Source organism: Symphodus melops (genome assembly GCF_947650265.1).
Source record: "Symphodus melops genome assembly, chromosome: 17".
NCBI classification, from domain to species: Eukaryota; Metazoa; Chordata; class Actinopteri; order Labriformes; family Labridae; genus Symphodus; species Symphodus melops.
Window position 1 is genome coordinate 2,270,359 of NC_136707.1, and position 18,174 is coordinate 2,288,532.

The window sequence follows — 18,174 nt, forward strand, 5'->3', positions numbered from 1 at the left end:
CTCTCTCCAGAAGTCAATATTCATTTCCCTCTAATGGCGCATACAATGAAGAAGAGTTTTGACATTTTCCAAGGCGTGCATGTGCAGGAAGAGCTCTACTCTGCAGGGCGCCCAGTGGGCAATCACAGGATGCAAAAAGGTTGTGTGATTAAAGAAGCTGCTGACCCTAAAAACAGATTGATCAACTTTTAAAAGTACATTTTCGCAGGATGTTCGATCCAAACTAAAAACACATTCTTAGAAAGCAGAGCGAAGTATGGAGAAGTAAATTGATGTGTGGAAATTGTCAAGACAAATACTGAATATAACTAAAAAGTGGGTCCTACAAAATAATGGCGTTTATGCACATATTATGATCAAACACTGCATCAAGCCTTCGGAGAAATAACCAGAGCTGACTTTTTTCTGCTGCGACTTGCGAACTGAAGGAAAGCAGTTATAATTGTAACATGTGCAGAAAAGGAGCAGTCATATTTACTCTGCAGACTGTTCAGAGGAGCGGATAAAGAATTAGCGAAGAGGAAAGCTGATACTCTGCAGGTTAACAACTGGACCAAAAAGAAAATGATTGCGAGCTGGAAGGCGTGCAGCAAAAAGAGCTACAGTGTTATCATTATTTTAAATATATCTGCCGTCACATTCCTGCTGTTAAATTTAAATACAGTTCGTTACACACAATGTGCGATTCAGGCAGAACGGACTGCCTCCCACTTTAAATGTTAATCTCATCGTTATCAAATCAACGTCAGCGCACATAACAGGAGCTGAATTCATATATGTACCTAATCCAAGAATACAGAGAGACCCTCAAAGTCAAATGACGTGTACATTTAAGTTGATCATGGAGTTGATGCTACCACCTAGCTAGCAACAATATGAATCCATGTAAAGCCCTGATCCTTTTATTCTGTTTTTGAAACACTGTAGAATGAGTGCAAAGCATTACATCACTATACGTACGAGTCCATTGTGGACAAACCATCAAGTATCAGTTAATCAGTATCAGTTTTATCAGTCAGGTCAATGTGCACATATGAAGATTTTTTTGATCTAAGATTCACCCTATTAATTATCACTGAATCACATTTATTGACAAAAGCAGCAATACAACTTGTTAAGGCCTCAAGATGTTCATCAATATGAAACTGCCCTCCAAACAAGTTGCTGGCTCCGGTGAAGCCAATTTAAGTCTGCTAAATTAAGTCTGCATTTCAAATATGGCGACCACCAACATAAGGGCGCCTGTGACTCACTTGGTAGAGTCGCTCGTCTGTAAACTGTAAGATCGCGGATTCGATCTCCAACTCCTGCAACAACATGTCCGATGTGTCCTTGAGCAAGACGCTTCACCCCGAAAGCACCCGCTGCTTGAATGGGATTAGTTACTTCTGATGGACACAAAGAAACCTTTGTGTTTGAATGTGTAAGTCTGACATGGAGTGCGAAAACACTTTGAGTAGTCAGAAGACGAGAAAAAAGGTAAAATCAAAATATCAACAATATTAATCCGCTAACCGTCTGATAAGTTGAACTGTTGAAACCAGTGAGCAGTGCAGGTTATTAATAATATCAGGTTAGACATAAAGTTTCAGACTGAGCTGCGCTGCCTCCCACCAAAGCTGATAGAAACACCATCCTGGGTTCCTCCAGTATAAGGGTAATTATCTGTGTTGGACTAACTGTAGCATCAAAGAAAAACACGTGTAGCGTTTATTTGGAGGGGATATGTGAGCGTGCAGCACACCTCCAGCGGGGCTCTCCTGCGGTTTGAAGTTTTTACGCCTGGACTTGTTTGCATGTAACTTGATAACAAGCCGTTCACGCATTAAAAGTTTGTTTGCTCACAATTCAGAACACATCGATCTCCGCGCGCTGGCATGAACCTGATGGTCTACTTCCAGTCACAGCAGGGGAGAGAAGCAGCATGCTATTCAAACTGCAACGCGAGCAGAATACCGATGCCGTTAGGAATTTGGAGATGTAATTTTTAAAAGATTGTTGTGTTGATGTGCTGTTTTTGGATCTCACGCCTGTTTCCTCAGACATTGTGGTTCAAGCAGCAGAATAGGGTTTTTTCTGTGCACTGCAGAAACCCAAACATTTCTGTTATAGGATGCAGAAAAAATGATGAATTTAATGATGAAAAAAGAAAACCTCTTGTTTTCCTGCCAGGACTGTCAATGTTTCATTGATTTACGAATATTCTTAAATGTCTTCGTTTCATCTGTTGTGTCACTTTGGTTTTTATTTAAACGCTCGGCTGTTTTACTGTTCAGTTTTTTCCTCTACTTTTTGGAGCAATCTGGCCACAGGTTTTCCTTTGCAATTAAGTTCAACTGTATCTGATCATCCTGTCATTTCTCCATTTTTCTTTTCATCAACACTTTCTTCACTCGAACTGCTCAACACAAACGATGCATTTAGCATTATAGGGAAAAACATCCCTAACATCTTCGTGCAAGCAGGAGACAGTTACAGCTGCATGAACACTGTGCCTCTACACACACACACACACACACATTTGTATATGTAATGGACAGTGAAAAACGAGTTACATGGGACTTCCTGCACTGTGACCACTAGGTGGCATGCACGAACATGCAGTAGTCATGCATTGCATTGATGGACATGAAGTTGATGGCACTATGACTGCAAAATCCTGTAAATAGAGGGTTTTTTTCAAGAGGCACAAAACTTTCCTTTTAAATATCTAATATTTCACTGAGTCCCATTCCCGGATGAACTTTGGTGAGTTTTGGGGTATTTTAAAATGGCCAAATTTGCAATAAGTTCAGCAGATAAAAGAAAAAAAATACACTACTTATTTCTTGCTTTTCAGTGGGTTACCACAGGAAAGCTTTTGGTGCTTGGACCCTGCTCATTTATAATATGATCTTTGAGATATCAAAGATATAAAAGTATGATACAGAAGTCTAATTTGTCCCTGCAAAAACCATGTCTTTATATTGTTAATCACACATGTCCATGTTCTGCCTTAATGTGATGACACTGTGTTTGTCTGGGGAAGGTGTGCTGCACTTGTTGTGTATCGGCAGCAGGGAAGGCTAACGGCAAAAAAAACCCTGACTTTCTTTTTTTCTTCAAGAATGTGTGAGGCTCCCTGTGGAGTTCCTGTGCAGAGATTGAGAGGGTCAGATAAAGTTTGCTCGCCCCTCAAGTTCAGAGTGTGTGTGTTTGATAAAGTTCTCATAGCAAAGATCTGAGACTCACGGCGGTCTCAGCAGTCCACAACACTCCTTCCAAATCTTGCTGACATTGGACAGCGAGCGTATAGAGTTAATATGGGAAAGCTAATGAATATGAATGAGGTAAATGAAAGCTGATGAATGTTATCCCTTATCTCCATAAAGATTGGACGATTCCCTTGAACCCCAGCCAAGGACACACACAATAAAGAACCAATTTGAAGAGTTACCTTGTCTCCCAATTTGATGGACGTTGATAAGATTACATCACAATGAAAGTGATATATAATGTGTGGCTGAGTGGAGTATGATCTGAGTTGAAACACTGAGGAGGGGGCACTTGGAATAGTTTGTCCATCGCAGAAATCAATGTGGATTTTAAAAGATCTTTTTAAAATAGCCTGGGGCTAAAATACACATTAGGGTTATTAGAATGAATATGTCTATTAGACTCGTTTCTTCCCCAGAGACCACTGCTAGCTGACGAAGAGATATATACTCTCATTTTCCTCTTCATTTTGCCGGTGTCAGATCAATCATGCACCATCCCAACTCAAGGTGAAAGCCATCAAAGTGCCATTCCCTCATTGTCAATGATATACAGGAAACTCCGAAGCACAGACGGGCGGGCAGACAAACAGAAAGACAGCATCAACAAGCGAGTTAAAGGGAAACAAACAGCCGGGATGCCCGGGGAGATTAATCTGCTTTACTGCCAGTCCTCAAGAGCAAAACAGGGGGGGGAGATGAAACTGGCTGTTAACACAAGTCCCAGCTGAAAACAGGACTCATAAACATCATCAGGTTGCATGCGGGAAGTGCTTAGATAAAGTCTTTCCAATCTATAAGATAAGATAAGTTGGAGAAACTTTGCTCAGAGGCTGATGTCTTTGGAGACATCAGGTGAGAGAGGCGGGTCCTCCTTCAGCTCGAGTATAGATTCAGCTCAAGACCTGTGAAGTGCCTGTTGTCACCATGTTGTGGACTGCGAGTCTGTGCCTCCTCTGGGGCTTGAGCGCCCTCGGAGCCCCTGTGAACAAACAATCGAGACAGAAGCTGCTGCTGATCTCCTTCGATGGCTTCCGTTGGGATTACGACCGCGACGTGGACACGCCGAACCTCGACAAAATGGCCAGGGATGGAGTCAAAGCTCTGTATGTCACACCTCCTTACCTCACTATCACCAGCCCTTCACACTTCACCCTCTTGACAGGTAAAGTGTTTCATTTTCTACAACAGTGCTCCCAGTTGGCAGGGGATCTGCATATCATGGCAGAGTAGGAACCAGCTCCGGGTTTAGCTCGGGAAGGATTGAAAAAAGCCACGGGAAAAAGGAATTAGTTGTAATTGAATGTCCCAGGGTCCAACAGCTTTTATAGCTGAGTAAGATAATTATGCTTGGATGACTGAGGGAAGAATCCTGTGCTCCCCTTTTCTTATTTTGACTCTCAAATCATCAGTGCCTGCTAAAGGAAATTTAACTTCCTTGAAATTAAATTCCTCTAATCTCCGAAGTTGGTCATAAGACCTTGTCCAAAAGCGTCATGCCACTCAGCCCGTTAAGTTGATGGAATTTTTAATGTGAATGTGTCACGCTCTGAATAATGAGTGCACGCAGACTGACAGTGATTCTCTTCTGTAGGCCGCTACATTGAGAACCACGGGGTAATCCACAACATGTGGTTCAACACAACCACCACTCAGACGAAGCCGTACTATCAGACTCAGTTTGTGAATGAGTGGTGGGACAATGGCAGTCTGCCTATCTGGATCACAGCGCAGAAGCAGGTCTGTGCAGCACCGTTTCCAGCTTATCTCTGTGAGAGACTGTGTGGCTGTTTGCAGCTCAAGAAACAATTTCTCTTGACAAAACATCTCAGAAGGCCTGCGGAATAATTTCCGCCAGATCATCGCAGCTATATTGCAAATTATGTCGAGGGTGTGGATGTTAACTGCATGCAAATGACAGCTGGTGAAAGGCTGCTTAAAAAGTTGAGCTGTGGGTGAAAGAAAAAAATCTGTAAAATGTTGTTTCCCTTCACGTTGCTCTAAAATATGATTGGATCAACCTTTGGCATGCTTTTAAAAATGTCCATAACTTGTTGTTGTTGTTCCCACAAACAAATATCACATTTGGCAGGCTTTGTCAGTGTCCTTAACAAGTGGCAACATCTGATGTTGAAGAATGAAGCTGAAATGCAAACAACTGCAGTACCTTAAGTGTCCACTTGGGGCTGCCCCCCCCCAAAAAAAAGTCCCATACACACCCCTTCAAAAGAAGACAGTATATTTAGTCTTCAAGCTTTATCTGTGGACCTTCTCCTCTCTCTTCTTCTTGTTGTTGTTTTGATCTTCAGCAATGTCTTAACTCAGCTGATTTTGCTGCGCTTTACCTGATTGGTTTGTTCAGTAACATGGAGTGAGTAATGAGGAAGTGTCGTTATGAAGCTGATTGCACAACAGTTATCCAACCACCATTTATCAAACTCTCATGTCATAGATTTGTTGGATGACTAAACTAGTTAACAGCAAATTCAAAGATTGACAGAACTTCATTTAAGTACTATCATTTGCATGTCTGCTGAGTCTTGCACATGTATATGTGTCTAGAACATCATATTTTAAAGCATAGGGCCTCTGACAAAGCTGCTGTATTCTGGGAGTCTGGAGTCAGAACTACATGCATATTTATGCGTCTTTTTTCTACCCTTCCAGGGGTTAAAAGCTGGCTCCCTTCATTTTCCTGGCACAGCCTCCAGTTACCAGGGACAGGTTGCTGAGGTGCGGGAAGTTGAGCCTTTGCTTTACAACTACAAAAACGAGACTGCATGGAGGATGAATTCTGACAAGGTGATGGGCTGGTTCAGAGACCAGAATCTGGACTTTGTCTCCCTGTACTTTGGCGAGCCAGATGGCACGGGCCACAGATACGGACCCGACTCTCCGGAACGTCGGGAGATGGTGAAGCAAGTGGACCGAACGGTGGGATACATCCGACACTCGGCTGAACGACACGGGCTGAGCGACCACCTGAATATTATCATCACCGCAGACCACGGCATGACTTCAGTGTACCGCAATGGTCTGGTAGAGGAAATCACCCTGTACAAAATCCCAGGCTTCTCTTTCGGTGACCTGTCTTTTCACCTGGTGGACTTTGGCCCTTCTGGGATGCTGTTGCCCAAGCCAGGGAAGCTGGAGAAGGTTTACAATGCCTTGAAGGGTTCCCATCCACACCTTCATGTGTACAAGAAGGAGGAGATGCCAGAGCGTTTCCACTTTGCCAAAAATGATCGTATCCTCCCCATAATTTTATGGGCTGACTCAGGATATGTCATCAATGGGGTGGGTGGACAGAGTCAAATGTTCTTTCCTTTGCCAATTCTCGAGATGAAAGAAACATAGTGACGCAATATCACTTTGAGCCAAGAACCCAAGGCACTTACCAGGCTTTCACTTAGCTCCAACGCAAACCAATCTGTAGCAGTTTTCTAAACATAGAGGTTTTCTCTGATGTCACTTGGTTTTGGTCATGAATGAAATATGAACGAACCTTGAAGGAGCATAGAGAGATGTGCAGCAGCAGTTTTCTCCCCACTGCAAGTTCTATTGATTTACCCTTTAAAGTAAACAGTTACCTCAGGTCGCCATTTGTGCCCCATCAACATGCCAAGCTGCAGAGACCGACGAAAACACATTGGGAAACATTACTTTCAGGAGAGCTTCTGCAACAGTTACACTTGTTGCTGCAATGAATGGGAATGGGAATGGGAATAACTAAATAGTCCCGACACCCTCACAAAAGAAAAGGTCTTCACACAGCACCTGGTTCAGAAATATCCCCCAGTCCTGACTGCAAAAACACTGAAATCACCAGTTTTATTTTGCTCACTGCAAATGGCGAAACTGGACTCTTTTGAACCAGTTATATTCTAATCTTCGTACATTACAATTTTAATCAAGTGCATTTGCATGTCCTCGGGATAATCCAGGCCCTGGCTGATGACATGCAGGGCTCTCGAATGCTTCATGAAGCTATTCATGCCTCAGAAATTCAAAATTAGCATTTTCACTTGGCTCCACGCTCCGCTCAGTCGTTCCACTGTGCACTAACTTTGCAGCTGAATGTGTCAGTGCTGAGAGCCATTAAATCAGAATTTATTTCAAAGACTAAAGTAATTCAATCATGAAATGGCTTCAAATGCTGAATATGAGGAAAATAATCAGCGCCGGGGCCTCCTCTGATGATGAAACTGCTAATCTAAAGTCTATAGGTTAACAGCAGCAATGATCCAATGTATTATCAGAGTCTTTGTTCACTTCCTTTATGGCCATTTTCAGTTTGATCTCAGGGAGGGATATGCTTGCTCAGAGTGTTACTTAACAACTAAAAAGATAACCAGCTGTCCTAGAATATTGACACATCTGTCACAGGCATAATAGTTACCAAACATTACCCAAGGGATTCATGTCTCCTTTTCAAAAATCTGAAAATAGAGATTCCATTTCTAATCTTATTTAGCCGTTTTTATTGGTTGGTATGACATCACAAATGGAAAACAGGCTTCAACTTTCCTGTGTTGAAGCTTTTTTTTTGTTGCTTGTCCAATATCGCCCTCTGCTGATTAGGTAAGAGAAAGCAATATGTGAGCTCTGTTGCTGGTGAGGGAGCTTTGTTTTTTTTTTTTTTACTCTAATTTGCTCATCAAAAGGTAATACGTCAATTTGCAGAAAGCTTTTGCAGATGTTTTTAATCTCCAAGCCCTCAGCTTTGCTTCATTCCACTTGTGTATTTTTCTTTGTGAATGCATATTTGTTTATTTTTAACCTGTTTGGCACAAGCTAAAGAATACGTTGTTTGGCTGTTCTTTGTGTCTGCGCAGTATTTTCCGGTTCAGTTTAACAAAGGCGAGCACGGCTTTGACAACCAGGAGCTGGACATGAAGGCATTCTTCAGGGCAGCGGGCCCGGTGTTCCACAAGAACCTGGAGGTGGAGCCCTTTGAGACGGTGAACATCTACGCCCTGATGTGCCACATCCTAAAGATCCAGCCCGAGGTCAACGACGGCCACCTGGATGTCACCAAACACATGCTGGTTACCAGTCCTAAAACGGGTGAGTTTATATATCAGACTAATGAGTGCTCTCCCTGAGGGTGAGAAAGTGTGTCGCTTCAGCACCTGCTCTTTCCTTATTAGGCCATTCATCCATCATCTCCGACAGCATACACCCAGATCAGATGTAAGTTTGAAAAGGTGAAAGAAAGGAGGTCTGGAGATCTGAAGTAGCTATGAGGAACTTTCATTAGGTGTCAAGTTTCTGTTTCCTGTGGTCAAATCAGCAGTTCTTATCTCTTCACTAATCCTGTCCTATTTCTATTCATACATGTATTTTTAGGTCTCAGACGCAGTGATATTTATCCAGCATGAAGTCAGCTCAGAGCCTGTGTGTTTTTACTCAAAGCATAAACATCTAAAAATGTATTTAAATGTTGTAGTTTTGATTTGTAAAGACTAAAACTTGGTGGGGAAAAGGTGAAAGTAGTGCCCTTGTTGGGACTATTTTCAGCAGTGGATGACTTTTTTTTTTTTTTTTAACGTTGGTTTCAGTTGAGCCCGTGAATTACCTGGAGAAAGTCTTCACTGGGTTGTCGGCAGTGGCTGGATTTGTTCTTGTAGTTTTTATAGTCATGGTGTCTCACAACATACTGAAGAGGAAACGTAAGAATCAAAGGTAAGGACCGGGAAACGCTCTTTTAACTGGAATTACTGGTTGACTTTTAAATATTTTTAAGGGAGTAGTACAATACTTTTATTTATACACTATTTAACTACTTTTTGTGACTGTGGTGTTTCAGATGTTTTGTTTCACCATCTGTTTTGCTTTGCTGCTGTTCTCAGATTGGGGAGTTCAAAACATCTTCCAGAAAAGGAAAATACAAAACAAACTTCATTTTAATCTTTTCAAAATTACCACTTCAGCATGAGATCAAGGGGCAGCTGTTTGTGTGTGAGGAAATTAACTCTGTTTGGAGAGCACCAGGAACCAAAACAAATCACTCGACACAAATGAACAGAAGGCAAAAGTTAGCCTTACAATGAAGAATTTTGGAGCTCGGTTGTTTTTTATGTTTTCATTGTGTTTAGTAATTTAGGTTGTAAAACGTCTGTGGCAGTGTGTGATGGATCAAATTGTACATTTTGTAATTTATTATTTAAATGAATACTTTATATTGTATCACATGATCCTACATGTATGTTTATGTGCCAAATGACTGTCCTGAAAGTGAGCATCTAGGACCAAGTAAAAAAATGAAACTACTTATTTGTAATCTATGAAAACTTAATTAGGCCTACTGTATAACAACTGTTAAAGAAAGACAGCAAGCATGGTACAGATACACTGATTAGAGTAAAATCTCCATCAGGAACAGTCTAGCCTCCTTTGAGAAAAAATATATAAAAATAAAAGCATTAAATGCATAAGAATCAAGTGTATTTTGTGTTTTTTTCTTATTTGAGTGGATATTTGATGACTTTATCCCATGTTTGTAATCATTTTGGAGTGTCATTCTTTAGATTATAAGCAGGTTACAACCACATGATTGTAAATAAGAACTACAACAAATAAACATAACGTTAAGAGGACGGTGGCTGTTGAGGGACATATTTCAGCAAACCCATTCACAATTGCCCGCCTCTTGTCGAGGAGAGGCGTCAAGTTAAGCGCCGGCGTACTGAACTTCCGGTTATTGCTTTCAGAATAAAGTAATGTCTGTTGTTTTCCCCACTCTAACCATGCATTTTAATATTGTATTTCTACAAAATGTAAATAATACAGTTTAAACATGAGTTCTACTTATTAAAATCATGACGTTTCTCAATTTGTGTTGTCCCTCATGTAAAGTGGCTATTTTTTATGGATACAGATCCAACAAGTACATTTACAATAAAAATAATAATAAAATATCTCATGAATGCTTAAGAGTAAAGTGAGTTAAATCACAATATAATCAAATAACGAATGCTAAAGAAATCCATTTCTCACTCTAATCATTTGATTTGCTCGCTAACAAAGAAAAAGGCTCTAGTTAACCAAGCTTATGCCGAAAATGCATGTTGGCAAAAAAAATAAAATTAAAATTTATTTAATTTAATGAAAACTAATAATCTATACAGATTAGGCTGTATTTTCTGTCAGGCATTGCTTTTAATAGCACACCTGGGACAACATTTAGCACAATGACTCACAAAGTACTCTAATGTTTAAAAAGTGATGTTTAAAATGTTTAATGTCACACTTCATTAATTAATAAAAACACTGCTGCTACTATCTTTTATTAGTAATATTAGTGATGATTTGTATGTTTGTTTTTCTATTCAACTCTGCAAGTTACATTTTTGGTTTGGTTGTTTGTATCTGATTTCAAAAGGGCTCCTGAGTTTGTCCATAAAGATGATTATGATGATGATGGTATCAGAGCTTATTAAAACAATAGCTCAACATCATCATTTTCGATCAGGCTACTAAATAAAGCCCACCAATGTCTTATTTTTCCACAAAAAAACAACTTTCCCCACCGAGTATGGTCGTACACAGAGCGCTTTTACTTACAGAGTCTTACTTTGAAGGCCAAGTGTGTGATTTCCGGTCCCGCACGAGGTGAATTCTAATTGGCTGGCAGCGCCCCCTCGGTCTTTCGATAAAGGATTCTTATTCGGGGCGAAGAAGGCAGACATGGAGGAGCTGAGCGCGGTGGGGGAGCAGGTTTTTGACGCGGAATGCATTTTGAATAAACGACTGAAAAAGGTACGAGCTGTGAAAACGTCACAACTTTTATTATCTTGTTGAATTTCGTAGCTGAGCGGCTTCTTCTTTGTTTGATTTTTTTTATCTCTCTCTCTCTCTCTCTCTCAGGGGAAGTTGGAGTTTCTGGTGAAGTGGAGAGGATGGTCATCCAAGTGAGTACAAGTGGTGCTGCTGCCCGGAACAATGAAAACAACAACAACAACGTGTCGCTTGTTGCTTCAGCTCAGACTGCTTTTTTATTTTTCCACTCCAGGCAGTCTCGTTGTTTTTTTTTTGTAGTTTCTGTCGGTGGTTTGTTCGTATATAAACCTTTTATAGTTTCTCTTCTTTTGTTCATAACACCTCACATTTGTGAAGTTAGCAGAAAGCTAATTAAAACAAGGCTAAATCAGCTTTTTATCTAATTCTACTTAAACCCCTTTCTTTATAGTTATTGTGACGTTTGTGTATTTTTTTTTTTTTACACAACTTTATTCAAGTTTTATTGTGTATAAATAGAAGACTCCCCATGTGTTGAATATTTTATTTATAATTTTATTGAAGGTTAGATGTAGTGCCTTCAGATGTAGGTATACTCTACACATTTATAATAATATTTTCCCCCAAAATGTGTCTGTTAAGTGGCCCATCCACTAAAGGATCAATGACCTCTGTTAAAAACAGCAGCCTTTAAGACTGCTCCTGCATATTTAGCCAATTAGAGACAGAGTAGAGAGGCTCATCCTTTTAGCTTGCTACTAAATATTGTCAATAAATCAATGGTGTCAATCAATAGTGTTTTAGAAGTGGGTATACTCTATATAGTCTTAAAAATAAATGGTTATAACTGTGTATAACCTACACTACGCTGCTGGTTAGATTTATGACTTCACTACAAATGCTGATGTTTTTTAGTTTAATTTCGCTGCTTGTAAGGCTCCACTCGGCCTTCATTTCTTGTCACTTGGCCTTTTCTGTTCACTCCACATTGTTGCTGTAATCCACCATCAATGCACACTGTTGCCTGCCAGCTCCATGGCTTTCTGTTAGACCCACATCCTTTGTGTGTGTTAATGTGTGTGTGCAGGGGAAGGGGGGGGGGTTGATTATTTCACTGGGGACTGCTGATCAGAATAGGCTATTCAACAACAAGTGATGAAGAGAAAGGCTGCTACAAATGCATGTGGTTCAGATCACTTCAAGAGGAGAGCCAGCTGCCCATTTTCAGTTTGTTGGTGGCATAAAGGCAAATAATTATTCCCTACTTTATAAACAAGTTATCGTGAGTTTACTCACAGTCATTAGGAGACTCAGCAGGTGCTTCAATTTTACATTAGGACATAAATGTGTAAAGGTCAGATTGAGATTAAGGAAATGTCAATAAGGTGCTTGTTTATGTGCAGGTGTTAAAAAGAGGCGACTAAAACGAGGTTATTTTGATATCAACATGCACTACAAAGTTATTTTAATGACTTCCCACAAGTTACCGAGCTTTTTCAAGGCCTAAAAATAGTCCTTCCTTCCTGTGTTAAATCACACTGACTGAAAACAGAACCGATTTTGGTGGCCGTGGGAGGAGGCAAGTTGTGAAGGGGGACCCCCACCCCACACACACACACACACACCTTAATGGTGTTTCACAGAAATTGCAGAACTTTCCCATTTAAAAAAAAAGTCCTTGATTATTTCCATGGCATTTCCCCTTCTCATGCGTCGTCTCTTTCGTTAGATTATAAATATTTTTGTTGTCTTTTATTTTGAAAGAGCTAACTTCTCCTCTCCTGCTGCAATTCTATTGGATAGTACTGTTCTATTAAAAGCAAATCAGTCTTCACCCAGAGTAGGGATTTGCATGTTTAGTCACCCTGACTGTTCAACGTCGACATCAGAAATATTGGTCGGTTAAAGGAATTCTTCATCTTTTGGCCTTCAGTATTTGTAACATGTTCAAACTACAACACAGTCGGGGTTTGTAGGTCCAGTAAAAGGATGTTGTTGTTTCAAAAGCAGCGTGGTTTGGCAGTTTGTTTGTTTTTTTTGATCTAGAAAATGTCGATGAAGTTGCACGAGGCTGAGTCAAGGTTAAACTGTCACATCGAGCAGACCTGTGCATATTTCGTTTGTCACAGACACGAGGATGTGATGTGAACCTGACTCTGAGTGTCACCACATACTATAGGATAGACATGACATGTTGCTTTGCATGACAGCGTACATTCATTGTCTTATTCCGTTTATTTCAGACACAACAGCTGGGAGCCCCAAGAAAACATCCTGGACCCGAGACTGATGGCAGCATTTAACAAGAAGTGAGTGTCCTTCTTTTTCTTTTTTAATAAATGTGGACATGAAGAAGCCTGTTCCATCCTTTTTTTTGGATTTTAAGGACTTTAGAAAGTAAAGCAGAAGTACAGAAAACTTTCCTGAGACCTAATTAAGGCAAGTTAGACGTACTTACATGTTGAATGTCCCAGAGGAGCAGTTTGGTTTGCAACAGAAGTCCACAGAGGGAACATGTTGAGCGAGACAAAATGCACCTTGTTAGAACGTTATTTAAGGTTTGAATGACGGCAAATACACATGTAGTCAAACCAATCCACAAAAGAAGGATTTTAGAATGATGTGGATCGTCTTAAAAGTTAAAAAAAAAGTCTGTTGTCATTTTTTTGCTCGCATAGGGAGCAGGAAAAGGAGCTTCTGATGCGCAAGAAAGGCAAAAGACCAAGAGGAAGACCACGGAAAATAGTAGTAAGTAAAGTACAAAATCGTGGTGTTTTTCTTTAGTTGCTGGGGTGAAAAAGTCTAATGTTTGTTCTTCCATTCAGGAAAATGTGCCTGATGATACAAAGGCAAGCAGCTCTTCATCTGCTTCGTCTTCCTCCTCGGATTCCTCATCCTCCTGCTCGTCCTCAGACTCCTCCTCGGATGACGACGACGACGGCGGCAGCAGCAACGTGAAACAGGCGACCCCAACCAACCGAACACGAGACCTTCACCCCGTCCCTCAGAAGAAGGCGCAGATCGTCGTGGCGAAACAGGAGCCCCCCAAAAAACGAAGCAAGAAACCCGACGTGAAGGAATTCCAGCAGAACAAGGGCGCACGCAAAATCCTGAAGGGGTCTAAAGATGGCGATCTGCCAGGGGTGATAAAGAAGCCCGTTCACCCGGCGAGCTTCACCTTCATGGGGTTCCACCGGGGCTCGCCTCGGGATACAGCGGCCGGTCAGAACAGGAGCTCTCTGGCCCAGGGAGGGGCGGTTAAAAACTCACTGAGTCCTGTGGTGGCTGGGAGGTCAGCCCAACTTGCCTCCCCCTCCTTGAACAAATCAAGCCAGAGCAGGAATGTCAGCGAGGGTAAACTGTCCGTCTCGGGTGTGAACAGCGGGACGAGTCTGGATTTGAAAGCAGCTGCGAGTAAATCGAAAGGGGTAGCGGCTTTGAATTTAAATACTTCCAAACACCCGACTCAAGGCACCACACAGCACACTCTGAGTTCCCCAAACGGACAAAAGAAACCCCAGACCCCTGTGTCAACACTGCAGAGGATACCCAATACGAAAGCAATGGCGTCCTTACCTTCCAAGACGGCCTTTTCCAATCAAGGTTCTGGTCTTCAGCCGCTCAACCTTCAGAACAAGCTTGTGCAAAGGAACACTGCTCCTGGAAATGGAACTACTCCCGGCTCGGGCCTGAGAAATGCAACAAATCCAGCAAGAAAGACTACTGTAGCGCAGAATCAGGAGTATACGCTTCCGAAAAGTCCTGCGACTCCTGGGCGATTAGCCACCAGGAAGAACCAGCCCGGAGCAGAAAAGGTTCCGGAGACGACTGAACTCCAAGGCAAGCTGGAGAAGAGCGCCACGCCGAAGTCCACCGCAGAGATCCAGAGCCAGCGGGAGAGATCGGCTTCCAAAGACGTCAAGAACGCCAAAATGAACGACATGAGCACCGGCGAGGACGAGAGCAGCTCGGACTCGGATCAGGATTCTTCCTACACCGGACAGGATCGCACGGGAGCCGTCCAGAACCAGGACTGGAAGCCGACAAGAAGTCTGATAGAACACGTGTTCGTGACGGACGTCACCGCTAACCTGGTGACCGTTACAGTCAAGGAGTCGCCGACCAGCGTGGGATTCTTCAGCATTCGTAATTACTGAAGGCAGATGGGCTTTGAAGGGAACAGATTTTATGGATGAACCGTCTGCTGAAGAATACGTCATGGAAAAGAAGTCAGTTTGCTCTAGGAGTCGTTTCAGTCAAATAAATATTTAAAGGTTAAGATGCTAGCTGAATATCCACGATTGTGTTAATTTATTCGTCCATTTCTGCATACTTTTTTTTTTTTTTTTACAAAATGGCCGTAGAAGAAGGACGCTACCCATACAGTTGCAGGAAGTCTGCGTTTGGGTCCGACCTGCTCACCCCAAGAGAGACAATTCTTTGTGGTTTCAGCGAGTCCAAAATCTGTTTCATCACTGGCCTCCTGGAGAATCCTAAATTATTCTTCGTACTAAACTTTGGAGAGACTAAACTAGCATTCATACATTCCTTACTGTGTTTTATTGTTGGAAGATCTAATGAAGAAAATATGGACTCATAGCACGGACTGGTTTGGTGTCTTTTAAAAAATCGGTAGAAAACATTTAGCTCACGATGCGTCAATGTTTTTAATCCAAATCACTCCATAGCTAGTGTAGACCAGTTTGTTCATTCTTAGTGTAGTATTGTTTACTCCAGTTGATAAGTTAGCTACCTCTTTCTCCTGCGTCTGCTGCATATACATTTTCTTATGGGATTGGAAAACCTCTCCCTCCAGGGTATATATCACTGTGTACTTTATAGTATTTTTATATAGCTCTAAATGTATTGGACTTCCATGCTGTATCATCTTGTTTTATTACCTGCAGGCAACGGATTCTCTTCTGTGTCATGAAAAAAAAGAAAGTCAATTAAAAGAGACTCTTGGTTCTAACTGATACACACCCCTAACAACATATCAACAGAAGAATTGGATTGCAGAGTTCAGCACGTTTGGACGTTTCTCTTCTCAGACTTGTTTTGAACGTGGACAGAGTTCTCGTGACGACACTCCCGGACATCACAAACTCTGTACCTGTTGACGCTCAGCCGTCCCATCAGCCTTTTGCGATGGCTTCAGGCAGCAGCTTTGAAGTCATTGTGAGGAGAGGTTGGGCGTGGACAAAACCCTGACAATAAAACGTCGGGCATTGTTTGTAAATGACCACGAAACTGCAGATGTCACTTTGCCATGTTGTTTTCTTTGTGCTTGCAGCAGCTGCAGATGTCTCATTTCAACACACCCACCTACCTACCCGCCCGCTCACTCGCCTGCCTGCATGTACACGAGCTGCAGGCCCGGCCCTCCCAGACACAGAGAGGGGAGGAGAAAAAAAAAGGTTTTTATCTGATGTAAAAGAAAAGAAACCACAACAATGTGCCGCTACTTTCTGCTCCCATGAGAGGAGTTCAGCAACCAAGCACTTCGAACTGAACTCTTCTGTCTGCCCCCCCCCCCCCGCTCTGCAGACTGTGCCTTTCTTCTTTTCAAAGACTAAACACAAAAAAAAGGCATTGCCCCAAAGATAGCTAGAATTTCAGGTTGTTCAATGGGAGAACCCCTAAAGTGAAGCACGGAGACGGAGCATCTTTATTTTTCTTAGCCGGATTGCTGTGAACCGGAAAAAGTCTCATCGGTAGACTAAACAGGAATGCATGGGACGGACAAATACCTGATGCCTTAATGGAAACACGACGCCTTACAAAGTTCTAGAGGTAGCTCCCGTTTCAGACCGAGCCGACGACAACAGAAGTGCTTTCTCATCTCGAATGAGCTGCAGATAAATCTACATTTCAGAATCAGGATGTCTTTATTTCAGGTGACATCAGAGGTGATCACCGCCACGGGTGACGCCAAGTGTTTATTAGACTGCAGTTTTTATTGTTTCTACTTTTCTTGTTGGGGGGGGGGATGACCTTGGCATAAATGTTTTTCCCAGTTTTGTTTTAGATCTACTAACCATATCAAGAGAACCTCTTCCCTCTTTACAATCTATTTATTACAAATCCTGAGCCCTCCAGGGTAAGACGGTGTCATCAATCTTTGTATTGGGCTACACGTCGAATCGACTAATAAATGGTACAACCTTTTGTTGGACGTGTGTTGTTTTTTTCGTCTTCTTTCAATCTTTTTGTGATTTATTTATCAAGTATGAATGCCAAACACGTCCTGCTTCCAGACCCTTCAATGTGAACTTTCATTGAAACGGTTATTTCGGTCCATATATGTATACAGGGACAGGGCCTCATTCATCCCCTCTGGAACTTCCTCCCAAAAAGCATCAGAACCACCCCCCCCCCCCCCCCCCAAAAAAAAATACCTTCAAGAAATCCTTGAAAACGCACCTCTTCTATACCTCCTATAAATACTAATAAACCCTGTTCTCATCATCCTTCTGTCACATTATTTATTCATCATTTCCTTTTCACAGATTTATTGTTGTTCTTTATTATGCATCTTTGTGAACAAAATAAATTTAAATGCATTATTGTTATTGCTGCAGCACTTTATCAATACCACAAAGCAAATGAGAAAAGAGGAAATGATCTCATTCACTCTCCAATCTCCCCTGAGGAAACATACTGACTCTGCCACTAGATGGTGCTGTTGCACTTAAAGGCTGAAGCCCCCAATGGTGCTGAAGTGTCTTAATTAACCGCCATGAAATAATCACTTATAATTTGAACCATTATCGTGATTATATCTTCATATGCAGCAAATCTAAACGGTGCATGTTCTATCTAATGCATGCACTGAAGACTACAACATGAACCTTAAAAGTTAAAGTAAAATATTTAGTTTTGAACGTTGAAATTAGAATTTAGAGGAGCAATCTGTAAGATATCGACTGAATGAAATTATAAAAGGACCATCCTCCCTGATCAGACATGAAGGAAACCACAATGCAGCAGCCAGTATGTCTTCCTTCTAACTTTAGATTCTGGTCCTGAATGGTCTGGATTTGTTTGGACCAGAGAAGGTAGACGTTTGGAAAAGTCCTGCGACTCCTGGGCGATTAGCCACCAGGAAGAACCAGCCCGGAGCAGAAAAGGTTCCGGAGACGACTGAACTCCAAGGCAAGCTGGAGAAGAGCGCCACGCC

The 18,174-nt window shown here is 41.8% G+C and overlaps 2 protein-coding genes and 1 long non-coding RNA gene across 3 annotated transcripts in view; 2 read left to right on the forward strand and 1 right to left on the reverse strand.

The window, feature by feature from the left end:
• Positions 1 to 18,174, reverse strand: part of LOC306838849 — a 332,925-nt gene that overhangs the window by 293,597 nt on the left and 21,154 nt on the right. The gene's annotated exons all lie outside the window — the stretch shown is intronic.
• Positions 4,182 to 9,698, forward strand: LOC306838809 (ectonucleotide pyrophosphatase/phosphodiesterase family member 7-like; the record flags this gene model as incomplete). The annotated part of the gene is made up of 6 exons (XM_079367184.1): positions 4,182 to 4,419; positions 4,849 to 4,994; positions 5,922 to 6,551; positions 8,090 to 8,321; positions 8,816 to 8,939; positions 9,107 to 9,698. 6 exons carry the CDS (start codon positions 4,182 to 4,184, stop codon positions 9,162 to 9,164), a joined length of 1,428 nt encoding a protein of 475 aa, XP_079223310.1. The 3' UTR covers positions 9,165 to 9,698.
• Positions 10,915 to 17,162, forward strand: cbx2 (chromobox homolog 2 (Drosophila Pc class)). The gene is made up of 5 exons (XM_079366001.1): positions 10,915 to 11,015; positions 11,124 to 11,167; positions 13,238 to 13,303; positions 13,673 to 13,742; positions 13,820 to 17,162. Exons 1-5 carry the CDS (start codon positions 10,944 to 10,946, stop codon positions 15,149 to 15,151), a joined length of 1,584 nt encoding a protein of 527 aa, XP_079222127.1. The 5' UTR covers positions 10,915 to 10,943; the 3' UTR covers positions 15,152 to 17,162.